This window comes from Cherax quadricarinatus, chromosome 72, assembly GCF_038502225.1.
Source record: "Cherax quadricarinatus isolate ZL_2023a chromosome 72, ASM3850222v1, whole genome shotgun sequence".
Classification (NCBI taxonomy): Eukaryota; Metazoa; Arthropoda; class Malacostraca; order Decapoda; family Parastacidae; genus Cherax; species Cherax quadricarinatus.
Genome location: NC_091363.1, coordinates 11,967,344 through 11,984,885, shown reverse-complemented (window position 1 = coordinate 11,984,885; position 17,542 = coordinate 11,967,344). Strand labels below are relative to the sequence as shown.

The 17,542-nt window shown below is 36.1% G+C and overlaps 2 protein-coding genes across 2 annotated transcripts; both read right to left on the bottom strand.

The window, feature by feature from the left end:
* Positions 1-8,387: 8,387 nt before the first annotated feature.
* LOC128701283 (pro-resilin-like) lies at positions 8,388-9,729 on the bottom strand. Its single transcript, XM_053794936.2, has 3 exons — positions 9,642-9,729; positions 8,919-9,215; positions 8,388-8,780 (listed from the first exon to the last, which is right to left on the bottom strand). The coding sequence occupies exons 1-3, from the start codon at positions 9,651-9,653 to the stop codon at positions 8,520-8,522; spliced, it is 570 nt and encodes a 189-aa protein (XP_053650911.2). The 5' UTR covers positions 9,654-9,729; the 3' UTR covers positions 8,388-8,519.
* Positions 9,730-15,369: 5,640 nt separating this feature from the next.
* On the bottom strand, positions 15,370-17,234 carry LOC138854847 (cuticle protein 7-like). The gene is made up of 3 exons (XM_070100199.1): positions 17,207-17,234; positions 16,661-16,957; positions 15,370-16,274 (listed from the first exon to the last, which is right to left on the bottom strand). The coding sequence occupies exons 1-3, from the start codon at positions 17,216-17,218 to the stop codon at positions 15,984-15,986; spliced, it is 600 nt and encodes a 199-aa protein (XP_069956300.1). The 5' UTR covers positions 17,219-17,234; the 3' UTR covers positions 15,370-15,983.
* Positions 17,235-17,542: the final 308 nt, after the last annotated feature.

Genomic DNA, 17,542 nt, shown 5'->3' with positions numbered 1-17,542 from the left:
ACAATCAGTTATACGCACATGTACATATATACACATGCACATTGCTCTGCATATTGTGATATCACCTGTTTACTGTAATCTTATTGCATATACATGTATACATGCTCGTGTACATGTGCACACTATACATATGCATAAGTACACATCTGCATATACTAAAGGACCGTATTACACCAAAGATACATAATCGTGATACATAATACTCCGAGACATAACTAGAATACAGAAGATTGAATTACGTTAGGTTAGGTAAGGTTAGTCAGGAAACAGGACAAGTGTTTCCTGATGTGGGTCTTAGTCATATGTTGACCCACAGCTCGAACTTTGGGTCATCTGATCGAGGCCTTCCGCTGGCTTGCCCCTCCACCCCTTTAGAAATTATAGTTATGATTATAATCATTAGACGTCATAAGAATTTCGTGTAAGGTGCAAAAACGAGGAACTATGAACTAAACACTCAAATGTGAAGGAATTACTTTTAAGGGGAATTATTTTTTGGATAAGGCATATTTCACATCATCACCAGGACAGACAATGGTAAATAACCACACACACACACACACACACACACACACACACACACACACACACACACAGTTACAATTAAATCAAAGAGTGTAGAGAGACGTATTACACCCAAACTGTAAATTAGATTATATAACTAAAAAATTGTGAGTGCACAGAAACTCAGAAGTTAAACTGTAGCTATGCTACGTACGACATATGTATTTTCATAACAAGAAAAGGCACAATACCGTGACTGGAACGATACACAAATAACCCGCACATAGAGAGGAGCTTACAACTACGTTATGCTCCAAGTCGGACCGAAACGTCGTCGTAAGCTCCTCTCTTCTACGTGCGGGTTATTTGTGTGTTTTCACTACGGCATTCATTAACTTCGAAACTCTACGGAACATTCTCTCCTGATTTAGCAACTCAGCAGCGTCACCTGGTTACCACATCACCATTCTTAACAATACTAAATGACAGAAAACGTAGCAAGGTGAACTAATTTAGTCTTGCACGACGTTATTCACACCTACATAATATATAAAGTATACTGCGTATAATTTTGTTTTCTAACGCGTGTGTTCAACTTTAATTAACTGAGAATAAAATATGTATCATATAGTGTGTATCATATAAAATATGTATCATACCATTAAAAATGATTGTAATCATATTATTAATTTTTAAACGGGTGGATCGATAAGCCAGCGAAAGGCCTCTGTCAGATGACCAAAAGCTCCAGCTGCAGGTCATATGACTAAGACCAGTGTCAGGAAACACTTGTCTGTTTCCTGATGAACATTATATCTACCATAAATATGTATATATATGCAGAACAAATGCGGAAAAAATAGTAAATTTCTAAGCGTTTTCGTGATTTTTCACTTTATCAAGAAACTGTAAAAATAAACGATCAGCAAAAGACACAAAGCTGAGACTACACTTCGGGGTCAACGTCAACACCTGACCTCTTATGGTGGTGTAGGTACGTGGTCAAGGACCTGTCAAACACAGCTTATATTCTACCCAATCTTTAAGATTTTAACTTGTCTAATATATCTTAAATTCTTCCCAAATTATATTAATTATCATTGAATCCAATTTGTATAATCCTAAAGCAATATTCATATTAATTTTAAAACTATTTTTTTTATAAATCATAATTCAATTATATTTCCCTCGACCATGAACTTGCTTGATACAACTTTCTCAATTTTTTGAAAATCAATTAGATGGTTAAAATCTCTGGAATGAATAAACAGAAAATTAGACTTTTGTCCACTTCTAATGCTATATTTATGTTGTAATTCAAGACCATCAACTTTTTCACATATTTTACAGGTAATCGTAGATACCAGTCAAAATTTCATAGGGATTTTTTTTATCAAAAGATTTTTTAACTGTATCAAGTGTTATGAGTATTTTCGATCATTAACTTTTCCATAAATTTTCAGAAAACTTTTATCTATGAAATCAGGGCTGCAAAATACAAACTCTCCAAAATATTAATGGAAATAAAGAAAGTTTAACTCTATCTTGATGTGAAAAATAATAGTGTACATAAAAGAAAAGATATTTGTTGGTTTTTCTATAATTTTAAATTTTAAATCATGGTTTCCTTTAATAATTAAAACATCTGCAAAGACAATTACTCTGTTCAAATTCAACAGTAAAATTTATGGTATGAACTAAAATATTTAATTCAAAGAATTGGTTCATGTCTATATTCTTATGACTGGAAGTTCACTGTGTGTGTGTGTGTGTGTGTGTGTGTGTGTGTGTGTGTATGTATGTGTATACGTGTGTGTGTGTACGTGTGCATACGTGTGTGTATACGTGTGTATATACGTGTGTATACGTGCGTGCGTGAGTGCATGTACTCACCTATATGTGACTGCAGCGGTCGAGTGTGTGTCCGTATCAACGGACACAACATATCCTAAACGTACATAATGATAAATTCATCTTGTCAGTAATTTCAGTCATTGAATTATTATTATTATTAAAGATTCGCCGGTATTCTCCCGGCCCGGGCCTTTTCCAAGTGGTGGCCCGGCCTTGGCTCCCTCTTTAGGGAGTGTCTGAGACCTAAGTCTCCCATGGGAGGAGGCACAAGTACCTCCTCATCTTTGGGACCAACTGTCCCCAGGCCTAGCCACAAGCTAGGCCTCTCTGGTCTGCCATCCCCGCCACAAGGGGGCAAATGGGAATGACAGTCTTATGAGCTAAAGGCTCGGGCTCAGGCACCTACCCTACCCTAGAAGGGTTAGGCATGGTGTCGATCAGTCATTGAATAATCTTTATATTTCTTAAACTTGACTTTTCTCTGTGTAATAAATTAATGTAGCAAAACTATGTTAGCACAAGCACGTGAAGATGGTTATTGTGTTGGACAATGGTCCACCAGTCAAGCAAAATATTTGTCTTAATAAATCATTTGTAAATCTTACCAAAACCTCTGTCACAATCTTCGTGAGATTGTTTTTTTTATCAGTGGATATCTTACGTACTTATCTAATTTATTTATTTCTATATTTGTTATTATTAATATTAATTATTCATGAATTTTAAACACACACACACACACACACACACACACACACACACACACACACACACACACACACACACACACACACACACACACACACACACACACACACACACACACACACATATATATATATATATATATATATATATTACATATATATATATTATATATATATGTGTGTGTGTGTGTGTGTGTGTGTGGAAAATACTGTATATATTTTCCGAAAATACGGTAATTTATAGGTAAATTGCTGCCCTATATTGTATTTTTAAAAGAAGTATGTTATCGAAAAAAGTAGAGACACTCGCCATCTTGGTTTTGAATTTTGTACAAACGTTGGTGTAATGGGAAGAATTTTTCGTGCTCTAGAGATTAAAATTGTGTTGACACCTGTCAAATAGGAGGCGAAATTGGTGGATGTGCATTCCTGCATAACTTGAGATATCAGACGACTGGACAAGACCTCTCCAGGAACCTCAGATAAGCTCTCTAGATTTGTGTGTAATTCTGGCCAGCATTATTTTCATAGATTTAGTTAGTGAGGTTTTCTGAGTATGATATACATTAATCTTCAGTCAAATTGGTGAGTGATATTAAGATATATTTTCCTTCTGTTATGTAATTGTGTATATATATAACCATTTATTATTTTTAATATACAGTCCACAAATTTATATATTTACCAGTATTCCTGGTGTATGTATATTTCATTTAATTAATAGGTCCAGAGCAACTTGTGGTTATGACAGTGGTAGGTATCGAAGGGGGACATTTTTTGCGACCTAGGTGTCCCAAATTCCTACTTGTCTATGTAACATTGATAAATAATAATTACCTTTGTTATCATTTACTGTTATGTACATAATTAGTTACATTCAGATAAATGCAATTTTCCACAATATAGGTATATGGATAGGGCGTTCTGCTTGAAGGACAGGAGTAGGAGACAGAGAGTTTGCTTTCCTGGGGCTGGGATGGAGGATATTGTTAGCCGTCTGGATGACATCATGAGAGGTAATTGGAGCAATCCTATTATCTGTCTCAGTGCTGGAGGCAACGATGTTGGCAGACGTAGGAGTGAGGACCTGATTAGCAGGTATAGGTCAGCAATAGAAATAATTAGAAGTAAGGGTGGGAACCCTCTCATATGTGGTATTTTGCCAAGGAGGGGAGTTGGAAATGAATGGTTGTCCAGGGCAATTGGTGTCAATTGCTGGCTGGACAAATACTGTAAGGAAAATGCGGTAACATTCATTGACAACTGGGACCTCTTCTATGGCAGAAATGACATGTATGCTAGGGATGGGGTTCACTTATCTAGGTGTGGGGTGGGAGCACTGGCAACTGCAGTGGAGGGAGCAGTTAGGACTTTAAACTAGGAATAGTTAGTGGTATGGGTTTTGGCAGGAAAACAGTGAAGTCCCAGTGTAGTAATATTACGAGTTCTAGGGGAACTAGTAATAATAAGAACGAGATAGATATTGAAAAGCCAGGGACCTTGGGTGATAAGGACAGTAATAGGTTTAGTAGAAAAATAGAAATGAGCAGGAAGGGTAAAGAGAAAGGAGAGTCTTTCAATGTTTATTATGCTAATTGCCGTAGTGCTAGGAATAAGATGGACGAGTTGAGATTAGTTGCTAGTGTAGGTAACATTGATGTATTTGCCTTAACTGAGACGTGGTTTAATTCAAAAAGTCGGGACATGCCTGCAGAATGTCATATTCAGGGTTTTAAATTGTTCCAAGAAGATAGAAGTATTGGGAGGGGGGTGGGGTGGCATTGTATGTCCGAGATCGCTTGAACTGTTGCATAAAAACGGGTATTAAGTCTGAAGTAACACATACAGAGTCTGTTTGGATAGAATTTTCAGAGGGGCATGAAAAACTGATTTTAGGGGTGATATACCGTCCCCCAAACTTAGATAGGGACCAAGGGAAACTACTATGGGAGGAAATTGTTAAGGCCACAAGGCACGATAATGTAGTAATTCTAGGAGACTTTAACTTTAGTCATGTTGATTGGAATTTCTTGACTGGGAATTTAGAATCATACGACTTCTTAGAAGTATTTCATGATTGTTTTTTGAAGCAGTTTGTGACAGAACCTACAAGGGGAAATAACCTGCTTGACTTAGTTATGGCAAACAATGAATCCCTTGTTAATAATTTAGAAATTTCAGAGGAACTGGGTGCTAGCGACCACAAATCAATTACATTTAGCATTGAATGGAAGTACGATAGTAGCGATAACTCAGTAACAGTCCCAGATTTTCGCTTAGCAGATTACGATGGGCTTAGAGAACACTTATCATCTGTTGACTGGGGTAACGAAGAGAGCTATCAATATGACAGTTTTCTGAACACTATACATGCTGCTCAAAGAGCGTTTATCCCATATAAAGAAATTAGATCAAATAGAAATGACCCAAAATGGATGAATAATAGGCTCAAATATCTACTAGGGCATAAGAAAGGAATTTATAGGCGTATCAAAAGAGGTGAGGGTCATCTTATGAATCAGTATATTGACAGTAAGAGGGACATTAAAAAGGGGATAAGAAAAGCTAAAAGGGACTATGAAATTAAAGTTGCTAGGGATTCTAAAACTAACCCAAAAAGTTTTTTCCAGGTCTATAGAACAAAAGTTAGAGATAAGATAGGTCCCCTTAAAAATAACTATGGGCACCTTACTGACAAAGAGAATGAAATGTGCTTGATTTTAAATAATTATTTTCTCTCAGTTTTTACACAGGAAGACACTAACAATATTCCAGCAATTAATTTTTACAGTGGGCTAGAAGAAGATAAATTATGTAACATCACAGTCACTAGTGAGATGGTTGTGAAGCAGATAGACAGACTGAAGCAAAATAAGTCGCCGGGTCCTGATGAGGTTTTTTCAAGGGTTCTTAAGGAATGCAAAATGGAACTCTGTGAACCATTAACTAATATTTTTAATTTATCTATTCAAACAGGTGTAGTGTCTGATATGTGGAAGATGGCTAATGTAACTCCTATTTTTAAAACAGGGGACAAGTCGTTACCGTCAAATTACCGCCCAATAAGCCTGACCTCAATTGTAGGCAAATTACTAGAGTCAATTATAGCTGAGATTATAAGAAGCCATCTCGATAAGCATAGCTTGATTAATGATACTCAGCATGGATTCACAAGAGGCCGGTCTTGTCTAACTAATTTATTAACTTTCTTCAGTAAAGCTTTTGAGGCTGTTGACCACAATAAAGAATTTGATATTATTTACTTAGATTTTAGTAAGGCTTTTGATAGAGTTCCGCACCATAGACTGTTAAAGAAAGTGGCAGCTCATGGCATTGGGGGAAAAGTGCTCTCGTGGATCGAGTCATGGCTCACTGACAGGAAGCAGAGAGTGTCCATAAATGGGGTTAAATCCGAGTGGGGATCTGTAACAAGTGGCGTTCCACAGGGATCAGTCTTGGGCCCGTTGTTGTTTATAATATATATCAATGATCTTGATGAGGGAATTACTAGTGATATGAGCAAATTCGCCGATGACACAAAGATAGGTAGGATAATTGATTCAAACGTAGATGTTATGGAACTTCAGGAGGATTTAAACAAACTCTATTCTTGGTCAGAAAAGTGGCAGATGCAGTTCAATGTAGATAAATGCAAGGTTCTGAAGCTTGGGAGTGCCCATAACCCTAGTACTTATAAGTTAAATGATGTAGAACTTAGCCATACAGATTGCGAAAAGGACTTGGGGGTTATGGTGAGCAGCAACCTTAAACCAAGACAGCAATGCCTAAGCGTACGTAATAAGGCAAATAGATTACTGGGATTTATATCAAGAAGTGTAAGCAACAGAAGTCCAGAGGTCATACTGCAGCTTTATACATCATTAGTAAGGCCTCACCTAGATTATGCAGCTCAGTTCTGGTCTCCGTATTACAAAATGGACATAAATTCGTTAGAAAACATTCAGCGTAGGATGACTAAATTAATACATAGCATTAGAAATCTTCCTTATGAAGAAAGATTGAAGACTCTTAAGTTACATTCACTTGTTAGACGAAGAATGAGGGGAGACCTGATCGAAGTGTATAAGTGGAAGATAGGTATTAATAAAGGGGATATTAATAAGGTCTTGAGGATGTCTCTCCAAGAGAGAACCCGCAGTAATGGATTTAAATTAGATAAGTTTAGATTTAGAAAGGACATAGGAAAGTATTGGTTTGGAAATAGGGTAGTTGATGAGTGGAACAGTCTACCTAGTTGGGTTATTGAGGCTGGGACTTTGGGTAGTTTCAAATCTAGGTTGGATAAGTACATGAGTGGGAGGGGTTGGATTTGAGTGGGACTTTCACATCAGAGCTTATTTCTTGGGTGGCATTGAAAACTGGGTTGGGCAAATGTTTGTTAGTGGGATGAATTGTAAAGGACCTGCCTAGTATGGGCCAGCAGGCCTCCTGCAGTGTTCCTCCTTTCTTATGTTCTTATGTATATATATATATATATATATATATATATATATATATATATATATATATATATATATATAGATAAGATAAGATTTCGTTCGGATATAGCCACCCAGGAAAGTCAGTATATTGTGAATGTTTGGCTAATGTATTTTGTCTTTAAATAATATATATATATATATATATATATATATATATATATATATATATATATATATATATATATATATATATATCTCAAAGTACCATTTTTACATATTTTTTTAGCTAACATTTGAGTTCAGTGTAATATATTCTTCACAACTGTAAGTGTATAAGCAAATTAACAGCTCATCTTCAAATAGTTTACTTTAAAACGTCAATATGTTAAAAGTTTACATTCATGAAAAGTAATTAGAAAGGAGAGTTTACATGCTACCAAGATGACTTAACTATTAGGTGGGTGATGTGGGTAGGTAATCAGTCACTTAAAATGACTCAAAGTGCTCGTAGTTAACATTATATATGGAAGACAAACTACGGCTGGTGTCACCACGCTAACTGACTCTGAGAAAACTTCCCCTCATTCCATCTGATGCTACCCTTGCATAGCTATTAATCAGGCACGGAAACGCGTGAAAGTACTTGAGCTGAAGAATTCCATCACTTCCCCACCCCCATGGCTTGTCTTGCATTGTTAAGATCACCTGTCTACGATTGTATTGCATATATATATATATATATATATATATATATATATATATATATATATATATATATATATATATATATATATTCTTGAGATCAACTCTAATTTAATACCTTTCCAAAGGCGCGGTATGATCCCGAGAATATAATAATAATAATAATAATAATAATAATAATAATAATAATAATAATAGCCCGGGGTGACAGTTGAGTTAGCCATAGACCGAAGTTTGTGTGTAGTAGGGCTAGGGTGCAGTGTGGCTCTCGTAAGCCAGGTAGCCATACGTTCCTTGGGATCCTGATAAATTAGCCGTAGGCAGGAGCTGGTGTATAGTAGTTCTGGGGTGTAGTGTAGGACTGGGATGTGGTGTGACCTTCATAGGTCACCTGGGCCACGTAGCCGGAGTCACCGTTGACAGTGTAGTTCACCCTCTCCAGACGACCGTCGGGAAGCAGCACATAGTAGGAGCCCTGGGTGTTGGCACCATCACGAGTCTCCTGGTGACCGTAGTCGTTACCAGAGGCGTCGTCCTTTACTTGCCAAGTGAAGTTGTAATGAGCAGGAGCCTGCGGCAATAATAATATTAACATACAATGAGTATCGGAAAAGATCACAGCCTGGCTTAAATGTAACATACTAATGTCATGTTGATACTGGTTACTTGCATGTTTTGATAGGTACAAAAATATAATAGTTATATTTACCTCAGAGATGGGGACACCGTATGTTGGTCCTGGTACTGGGGGTCCGTATGATGGTCTTGGTGTTGGGGGTCTGTATGTTGGTCCAGGTGTTGGGGGTCCGTAAGATGGTCTTGGTGTTGGGGGTCCGTACGTTGGTCCTGGTGTTGGGGGGCCGTATGTTGGTCCTGGTGTTGGGGGGCCGTATGTTTGTCCTGGTGTTGGGTGGCCATGTGAACGGCCACTAGACTGGGGTTGGTAACTTAGGGGAGCGTCCGGGAGGGCCATGGCTCTCGCCACAAGAACAGCGGAGAATACAACCTGTCAATTGTTTATGTTGGTGCAAAAGAAAATATGAACATTTGCTTAACATGTTGTAATTAATAAATACGGCAGCGGTGCAAACAATCAGAAGCTACTAGAGCCGATAACCCTTGATGCTAGTCAAGGGCTCTTGAACTTAATAATTGAAGCTACTCTCCTCTTCAGATCATATCTGATTATCCTAACTCTCCATATACTGCGTGATCTCTACTGGTTTATCGCTTTTCAATAAATAAGTATAATATTAGTTGAGATAAGATTATACTCATAGCATTGCTAAAGGCTAAACTCATTTTTCATATTTTATATCGAGTCATCACAACACTGAAATAAATAATGGCTCCATTTAATAAACTGCTTAACATAACTGATTGGATAAAGGGAAGTATTTAACCTAACCTCAACTAGAGAGGCTTTCTGTACCTTGATAAACATTCTGAAGAAGGAAGAACTGGACTGATGCTCTGTAGATGAAGTGATCTGTTTTTATACTGGAGGATAGACCATTCCCTCCCCACCCTGGCAATGATGTCGCTGCCAAGGTTGATTGTGTTGTTTGTGTTACGTAAAACTGCCTAAAACTATAAGATAATTATTGTTGTTTACACATAAATGTAAATGAATGTTGGTGCATTCCTCTTATTTGGGTCACCCTAAGTCGGTGGAAGGCAGCTGGATTATATATATATATATATATATATATATATAAGGAATTCGCAAGAGCAGGCGAAATATACACAAACACTGATCTCTGGCTGAAGGGGACTCGAACCTACGAACCTTGGAACAAGGTACGCAGTGCCTTACCATTCCCAACACACTGGACAATACCTTGGTGTCCAGCTTGCACTAGACGTTTTGATTCAAGGCAGCCAGCTTTCAGGGAGAAGGCTTACAGCTTTTATCTCATCCCCTGCATGCATCAGCCTTACTAGAGATTTTAACAATGCAAGGAATTCGCAAGAGCAGGCGAAATATATATATGTCGTGCCGAATATGTAAAACTGGTCTATTAGCAAGAACTCATTCAAAATTAAGTCCTTTCTGAAATTTTCTCTTATACGATTAAAGATATATTTTTTCATTAATGTTAATGTAAAAATTTTTAATTTTGCACAAAAAGAATCTTAGAAAACTTACCTAACCTTCTTATAACAAGAGCAATTTATTTTAGCCTAACCCAACTAAATATATTTTAAATATGTTTACAATAATTTAATACTAAACAAACACAATCAAATATATTTTTTTCGTTAGGTTCAGAATGATTTTGGCGAAATTATTGCATACACAAATTTTCACTTGTCCTATATGGCAAGATGAGCGTTGCTATTTAAGCCAAGATCGCAAGTTCTGCCTATTTGGCAAGACATATATATATATATATATATATATATATATATATATATATATATATATATATATATATATGTCGTGCCGAATATGTAAAACTGGTCAATTAGCAAGAACTCATTTAAAATTAAGTCCTTTCTAAAATTTTCTCTTATACGTTTAAAGATATATTTTTTTCACTAATGTTAATGTAAAAATTTTTAATTTTGCACCAAAAGAATCTTAGAAAACTTACCTAACCTTATTATAACAAGAACAATTTATTTTAGCCTAACCCAACTATATATATTTTAGATTTGTTTACAATAATTTAATACTAAACAAACACAATGGAATATATTTTTCTCGTTAGGTTCAGAAGGATTTTGGCGAAATTATTGCATACACAAATTTTCCCTTGTCCTATATGGCAAGATGAGCGTTGCTATTTAAGCCAAGATCGCAAGTTCTGCCTATTCGGCACGACATATATATATATATATATATATATATATATATATATATATATATATATATATATATATATATATATATATATATATATATACATATATATATATATATATATATATATATATATATATATATATATATATATATATATATATATATATATATATATATATATATATATATATATATATATATATATATATATATATATATATGTCGTGCCGAATACGTAAAACTGGTCAATTAGCAAGAACTCGTTTAAAATTAAGTCCTTTCTGAAATTTTCTCTTATACGTTTAAAGATATATTTTTTTCATCAATGTTAATGTAAAAATTTTTAATTTTGCACCAAAAGAGTCTTAGAAAACTTACCTAACCTTATTATAACAAGAACAATTTTTTTTAGCCTAACCCAACTATATATTTTAGATTTGTTTACAGTAATTTAATACTAAACAAACACAGTGAAATATATTTTTTTTCGTTAGGTTCAGAAAGATTTTGGCGAAATTATTGCATACACAAATTTTCGCTTGTACTATATGGCAAGATGAGTGTTGCTAATTAAGCCAAGATTGCAAGTTCTGCCTATTCGGCAAGACATTATATATATATATATATATATATATATATATATATATATATATATATATATATATATATATATATATATATATATATATATATATATATATATATATATATATATATATATATATATATATATATATATACATATATATATATAGATGGAAAATTGCATTTATCTGAATGTAACTAATTATGTACATAACAGTAAATGATAAAGATAATTATTATTTATCAATGTTACATAGACAAGTAGGAATTTGGGACACCTAGGTCGCAAAAAATGTCCCCCTTCGATACCTACCACTGTCATATCCACAAGTTGCTCTGGACCTATTAATTAAATGAAATATACATACACCAGGAATACTAGTAAATATATAAATTTGTGGACTGTATATTAAAATATGATTATATATATAAATTCACATATACATAACAGAAGGAAAATATATCTTAATATCACTCACTAATTTGACTGGATATTAAGTTGTATCATACTCAGAAAAACCTCACTAACTAAATTTATGAAAACACTGGCCAGAATTATACACAAATCTAGAGCTTATCTGAGGTTCATGGAGCTGTCTTGTCCAGTCGTCTGATATCTCAAGTTATGCAGGAATGCACATCCAACAATTTCGCCTCCTATTTGAGAGGTGTCAATCCAATTTTAACCTCTAGAGCACGAAAAATTCTTCCCATTATATTAACGTTGTATCCAATTCAAAACCAAGATGGCGAGTCCCTTCTGAGTCCCATTCTGCGCAGGCGCAGCTTCCCGTTTTCGATTACATAAATTTTAAATACAGTATGGCCATCTATTTACATTTAATAACTACTGTATTTCTGGAAAATATATACAGTATTTTCCACAATACATACATACATATATATATATATATATATATATATATATATATATATATATATATATATATATATATATATATATATAAAACCACAGCCGTCTCCTACCAAGGTAGGGATGAGCCATGAAGAAAATATTCACTATATTTTCTCGGGAGTGCCATCTATGCCAGACATTGTAATTCGAACTTTCAGGTGATTCTCTGCAAACTCAAACGTCTCTAGGACTAAAGTCCAATTGACAGGTTTCTCCTGAATCCCTTCATAACTTTTATGATTCTCAAACCACAACAGTATGTCAGGTCCCTAGAACCATGTCTGCACTCAACTTGATCTAAAACGCTGACACTCGCTTTCCGGATGCTTAAACATGTATATCTACCCAAGGCTTACTTTTAATTTTCTAACTTACTACATATTCCATACATTTTCAACATCTGCCACATAGCTCCCCAAGCAACTCTACCATATACCTTTTCTAAATCATTAAATTCGACAAAATAGTCATTCTACCTTCAAGCACTGTTCACTTACTTGCTACACTGTCAGCACTTTACACTTCGTACATCCTTCTAACTCCTTTCTAATGTTTTTTCCCGCAATATTACCTACCGTTTTACCCCTAACTCTTTCAATAATAATCTTAATGTAGATCCTGCTTTGTATACTCAACAGACATTATTCAAAATATTCGCTTTAGTTTCCTATTACCTCCCTATTGTCATTTAACTACTCTATTTCATTTTTAAATGGTTAGTCCATTTGTTACGCAGGCTTTCTCAACTTTAATCTGCAAAATATGTAATTTCTTATCCTCAGCAAAATTTACTTTTTCTCTCCATATACGATACCTTAAGAATAACATAAGATTGCAAAGAAATAGTTCATATACTATTTTTTCTTCCTAACCGCCCTCTTTGTCATCATTTCACAACATATTCCTCTTCCCAACCTCACCACCCTCCTATAACCAAAATTTTTTTTATGCTCCCTATTACTGTTTGTCTAAACATAACCCCGTACCTCTTCGACTTCCTCTGCCTTACCTGGACACACTACATTTCCTGCCCACTAATAATTGCCTATCTTCCACGAACTGTCTTCTATAGTTTTTAACTCTAGGTCCCTTCTACTCACACATTTCTCCTAATGCTCTGTCGACCTGTTACTCTTATAGTAGCTGAGAGTAAATGTTCTGACATAACAATCACTCATGTAAAGACATGTATATCCAGAAGTCTCCCCATCATTTTTTTCCACCACTACAAAGTCTACGAAACTGCTGTCATTGTGCACTACATAATCATATTTATCTTGTTTTCTTAAAATGAGTATTTCCTATTACTATACCTCTTTCCATTCAAAATTTAATTAAAGGCCCCAATTATCGTTTATTCCTGGCACTTCAAACGTACCTGTTGCGGCTTCTACATTAGTAGCTCACAATAATTATTTTCTCTCTTGGCTCAAAGTTCTCTTAAAATTCTCTTACTGTCTCTCTAAATCTCTCGTCTCTGCAGTATTCTCTCCTCCCGGCTGCATAAATACTAATTTCCCGCATCACAATCTTAAACGAATCCCAATAATTCTTGAATTTAAACAATTATACTCCTCCTTCCATTCCATAACAGAGGTAGATATTTTGTAGACAGATGGGAATAGAATAATAACATTTTCACTCAGCTGTATCTTATATTACTTGGACGACAATTCGTTCCAAAAGAAGCTGAGCTAGCGCTGCCCTCTCCCAGTGCTCTAATATTTTAGTAAAACTAAATTTCTGATCAAAATATGCTCTGAAAAATATTTTATTATTATTATTAAAGATTAGCCGGTATTCTCCCAGCCCGGGCCTTGTCCAAGTGGTGGCCCGGCCTTGGCTCCCTCTTTAGGGAGTGTCTGAGACCTAAGTCTCCCCTGGGAGGAGGTACAAGTACCTCCTCATCTTTGGGACCAACTGTCCCCAGGCCTAGCCACAAGCTAGGCCTCTCTGGTCTGCCATCCCCGCCCCAAGGGGGCAAATGGGAATGACAGTCTTATGAGCTAAAGGCTCGGGCTCAGGCACCTACCCTACCCTAGAAGGGTTAGGCATGGTGTCGATCCTGAAAAATATATTTATCATTTGCCAGGTACTTTGCCACAAGCGTGGGAAAAAGAGGTTAATTATAATTATACTGGATTATTTATGTTCTTACTGAGTTAAATACATGAATTGGAATTTTTAAAACATTTTTCATTTACATAATTATGAACACAAAAACAATTGATCCAGGAAAATTTCTTGTTGGCATAAGTTAGGTAAGGTATATAAAGCTCGATGGTATATTGGAAAACTCGTTCACAAATCATCAGACTGAGGAAGTATTTCACTGTAGGTGACTTACAAGTAAGAAATTAGGGCTGTCCCATGCAACACTGCCACTGAACAATTTACACACAGTGCAGCATAATAATCATTGTGGCGAGTGATTTTTAAAGTGATAACCCAAGTCTTCGTCAGCTTGATGATGTTATTGTAATGCATGTATTTAAGTGCAAATGAATATGTAGCTATGGATTCATTTACTTTAGTTAAAGAATTTTCGCAAAAGGAAATTTTTCACTACATATTATTTCAAAATTTTGTACTAAAAAGCAAATCCCAGTATATATCTTAATTAGGAATCTTACATCAATTGCCGTTACATCCTCACAACAACACAACCGTAATCCTTCCCCGAGATCTTATTAAAGCATTCTGAGGACCCAAGAAGTCCTGCCTCCTTCCAGATATAAGTGTAACATTCACTGATTGGTACACCAACCAAGAATCTTCTAGGAAATACCCACCCTTCCTATCGTATATATATATATATATATAATATATATATATATATATATATATATATATATATATATATCTGTTGTTTCCTTGTTAATTTGAATCTTCTGAAGAGGACCTAAGTCAATGGAAATATAAACAACAGTTCTTCTACTTCTCATTTTTGCTTACGATCCCAGGTCGATTAAAGTTAGGAGATTTAATGGTGGTTCACTGATTCTAGTGGTTAATGATATATACATTACACTCTAATCAGACGACAACAATTTGTTGAAAATTATCAAGTTTCCGTATTTTCTGGCATATAAGGGCCATGAGCGTATAAGACATACAAGACGATGTTTCCAAGTAGTTATAATGTAACGTTAGTAAACAACTGCTAAAGTGTAACCCAAAGACTATCCTTGACATTGATCTCGAGCATGTAAGGCGCAGGCTGATTTTCCAAGACATTTTGTGGAAAAAGTGCGCCTTATATGCCGGGAAAAACGGTAAAATTATTTTCAAAACTATAAGTATACGAATAAACTAAAATAAAATATTGAAATTATTTATTTTCAAGTATCCATATATTAATCATTCATATACATAATACAGACAAATGAGTTAGTTTACTATCCATTATGAGTAGGACTAGAGTGTTGTGTGACAGCCGTACGTTCCCTGGGATCACTGATAAATTAGCCGTAGGCAGGAGCTGGTGTATAGTAGTTCTGGGGTGTAGTGTAACCTTCGTAGGCAGGAGCTGGTGTATAGTAGGACTGGGATGTGGTGTGACTTTCGTAGGTCACCTGGGCCACGTAGCCGGAGTCACCATTGACAGTGTAGTTCACCCTCTCCAGACGACCGTCGGGAAGCAGCACATAATAGGAGCCCTGGGTGTTGGCACCATCACGAGTCTCCTGGTGACCGTAGTCGTTGGCAGAGGCGTCGTCCTTTACTTGCCATGTGAAGTTGTAATGAGCAGAAGCCTGCAGTAATGATAACATACATTAGGATGAGGCCTGGTCACACACCGGGCCGCGGGGGCGTTGATCCCGAAACCCTCTCCAGGTATACTCCAGGTGTGTCTGAGAACGGCCACAAACTGGTGCCTGTGTAATGCCTTATAATGCTACGTTGGTTTTGTTACTTATTTGCATAAAGGATGATCACAAGTACGTGTTGGCAACATTGTCCACTATGAGAAGTTGTAATGAGAAAGAGCCTGCAGTAATAATAATAATATGCAAAAAATAATAACATTGAGTATCTCACTAGATAGGTCACAGCCTAGCTCACGTATTACGTAAAATACTACTTTGGTAATCATCACTTCTTTTGAATGTAGTTACAGAGGCGTGTAGTTAATACTCACCTCAGAAGTGGGAACGCCGTATATGGGGGCGGGTGTTGGTGGTCGATAAGTTGGTCCTGGTGTTGGGGGACCGTATGCTGGTCCTGGTGTTGGGGGACCGTATGCTGGTCCTGGTGTTGGGGGACCGTATGCTGGTCCTGGTGTTGGGGGACCGTATGCTGGTCCTGGTGTTGGAGGACCGTATGCTGGTCCTGGTGTTGGAGCTTCATGGGAAGGACCATTAAATGTCGGTTGGTAATTCAGAGGAGCATCGGGGCGGGCCAAGGCTCCCACCACAAGAATAGTGAACAACTCAACCTGTTAATAATTTACTACTGTAATACATTATTAAATAATTTCTTTACAAATACTGTTTGATAATAAATACATCATGATTACAACCAGTAGGCAGGATATTGTCAACATAGTTAAAGCTGATAAGACACTGGGAGTGATTACGAAAATACTTTAAAAATATTCTCCACTGAATAAACTGGTTGTGACTACTCTGGATAATAAGCTGATGTATTTAGCTTAAGCAACTTCTACTATGGAAGGATAACGTACACTGAGAGACATTCTTGAGGAGGAAGAAGAGTTGGACTGATGATCTGTGGATGAAGCCATCTGTTTATATACTGGAGGATACACCCCCCTCCCCACCCCACAAACGTGATGACGTCACGGCCTCCCTAGTGAAGAAGACCTGGCCAAGGTTGACTTTTGTTTGTCTTACGTTAAATTGCCTTAAAGTATAAGAATTGCTGCACCTTTCTACAGTAGTCTACGGAATGTCGGTTGCATGAGGGTCATTTAGGGTGTATATAAGCTGTTTTACAGCAACAATTCTTTAATGCCTTTCTATATTATATATGTCGTGCCGAATAGGTAAAACTGGTCAAT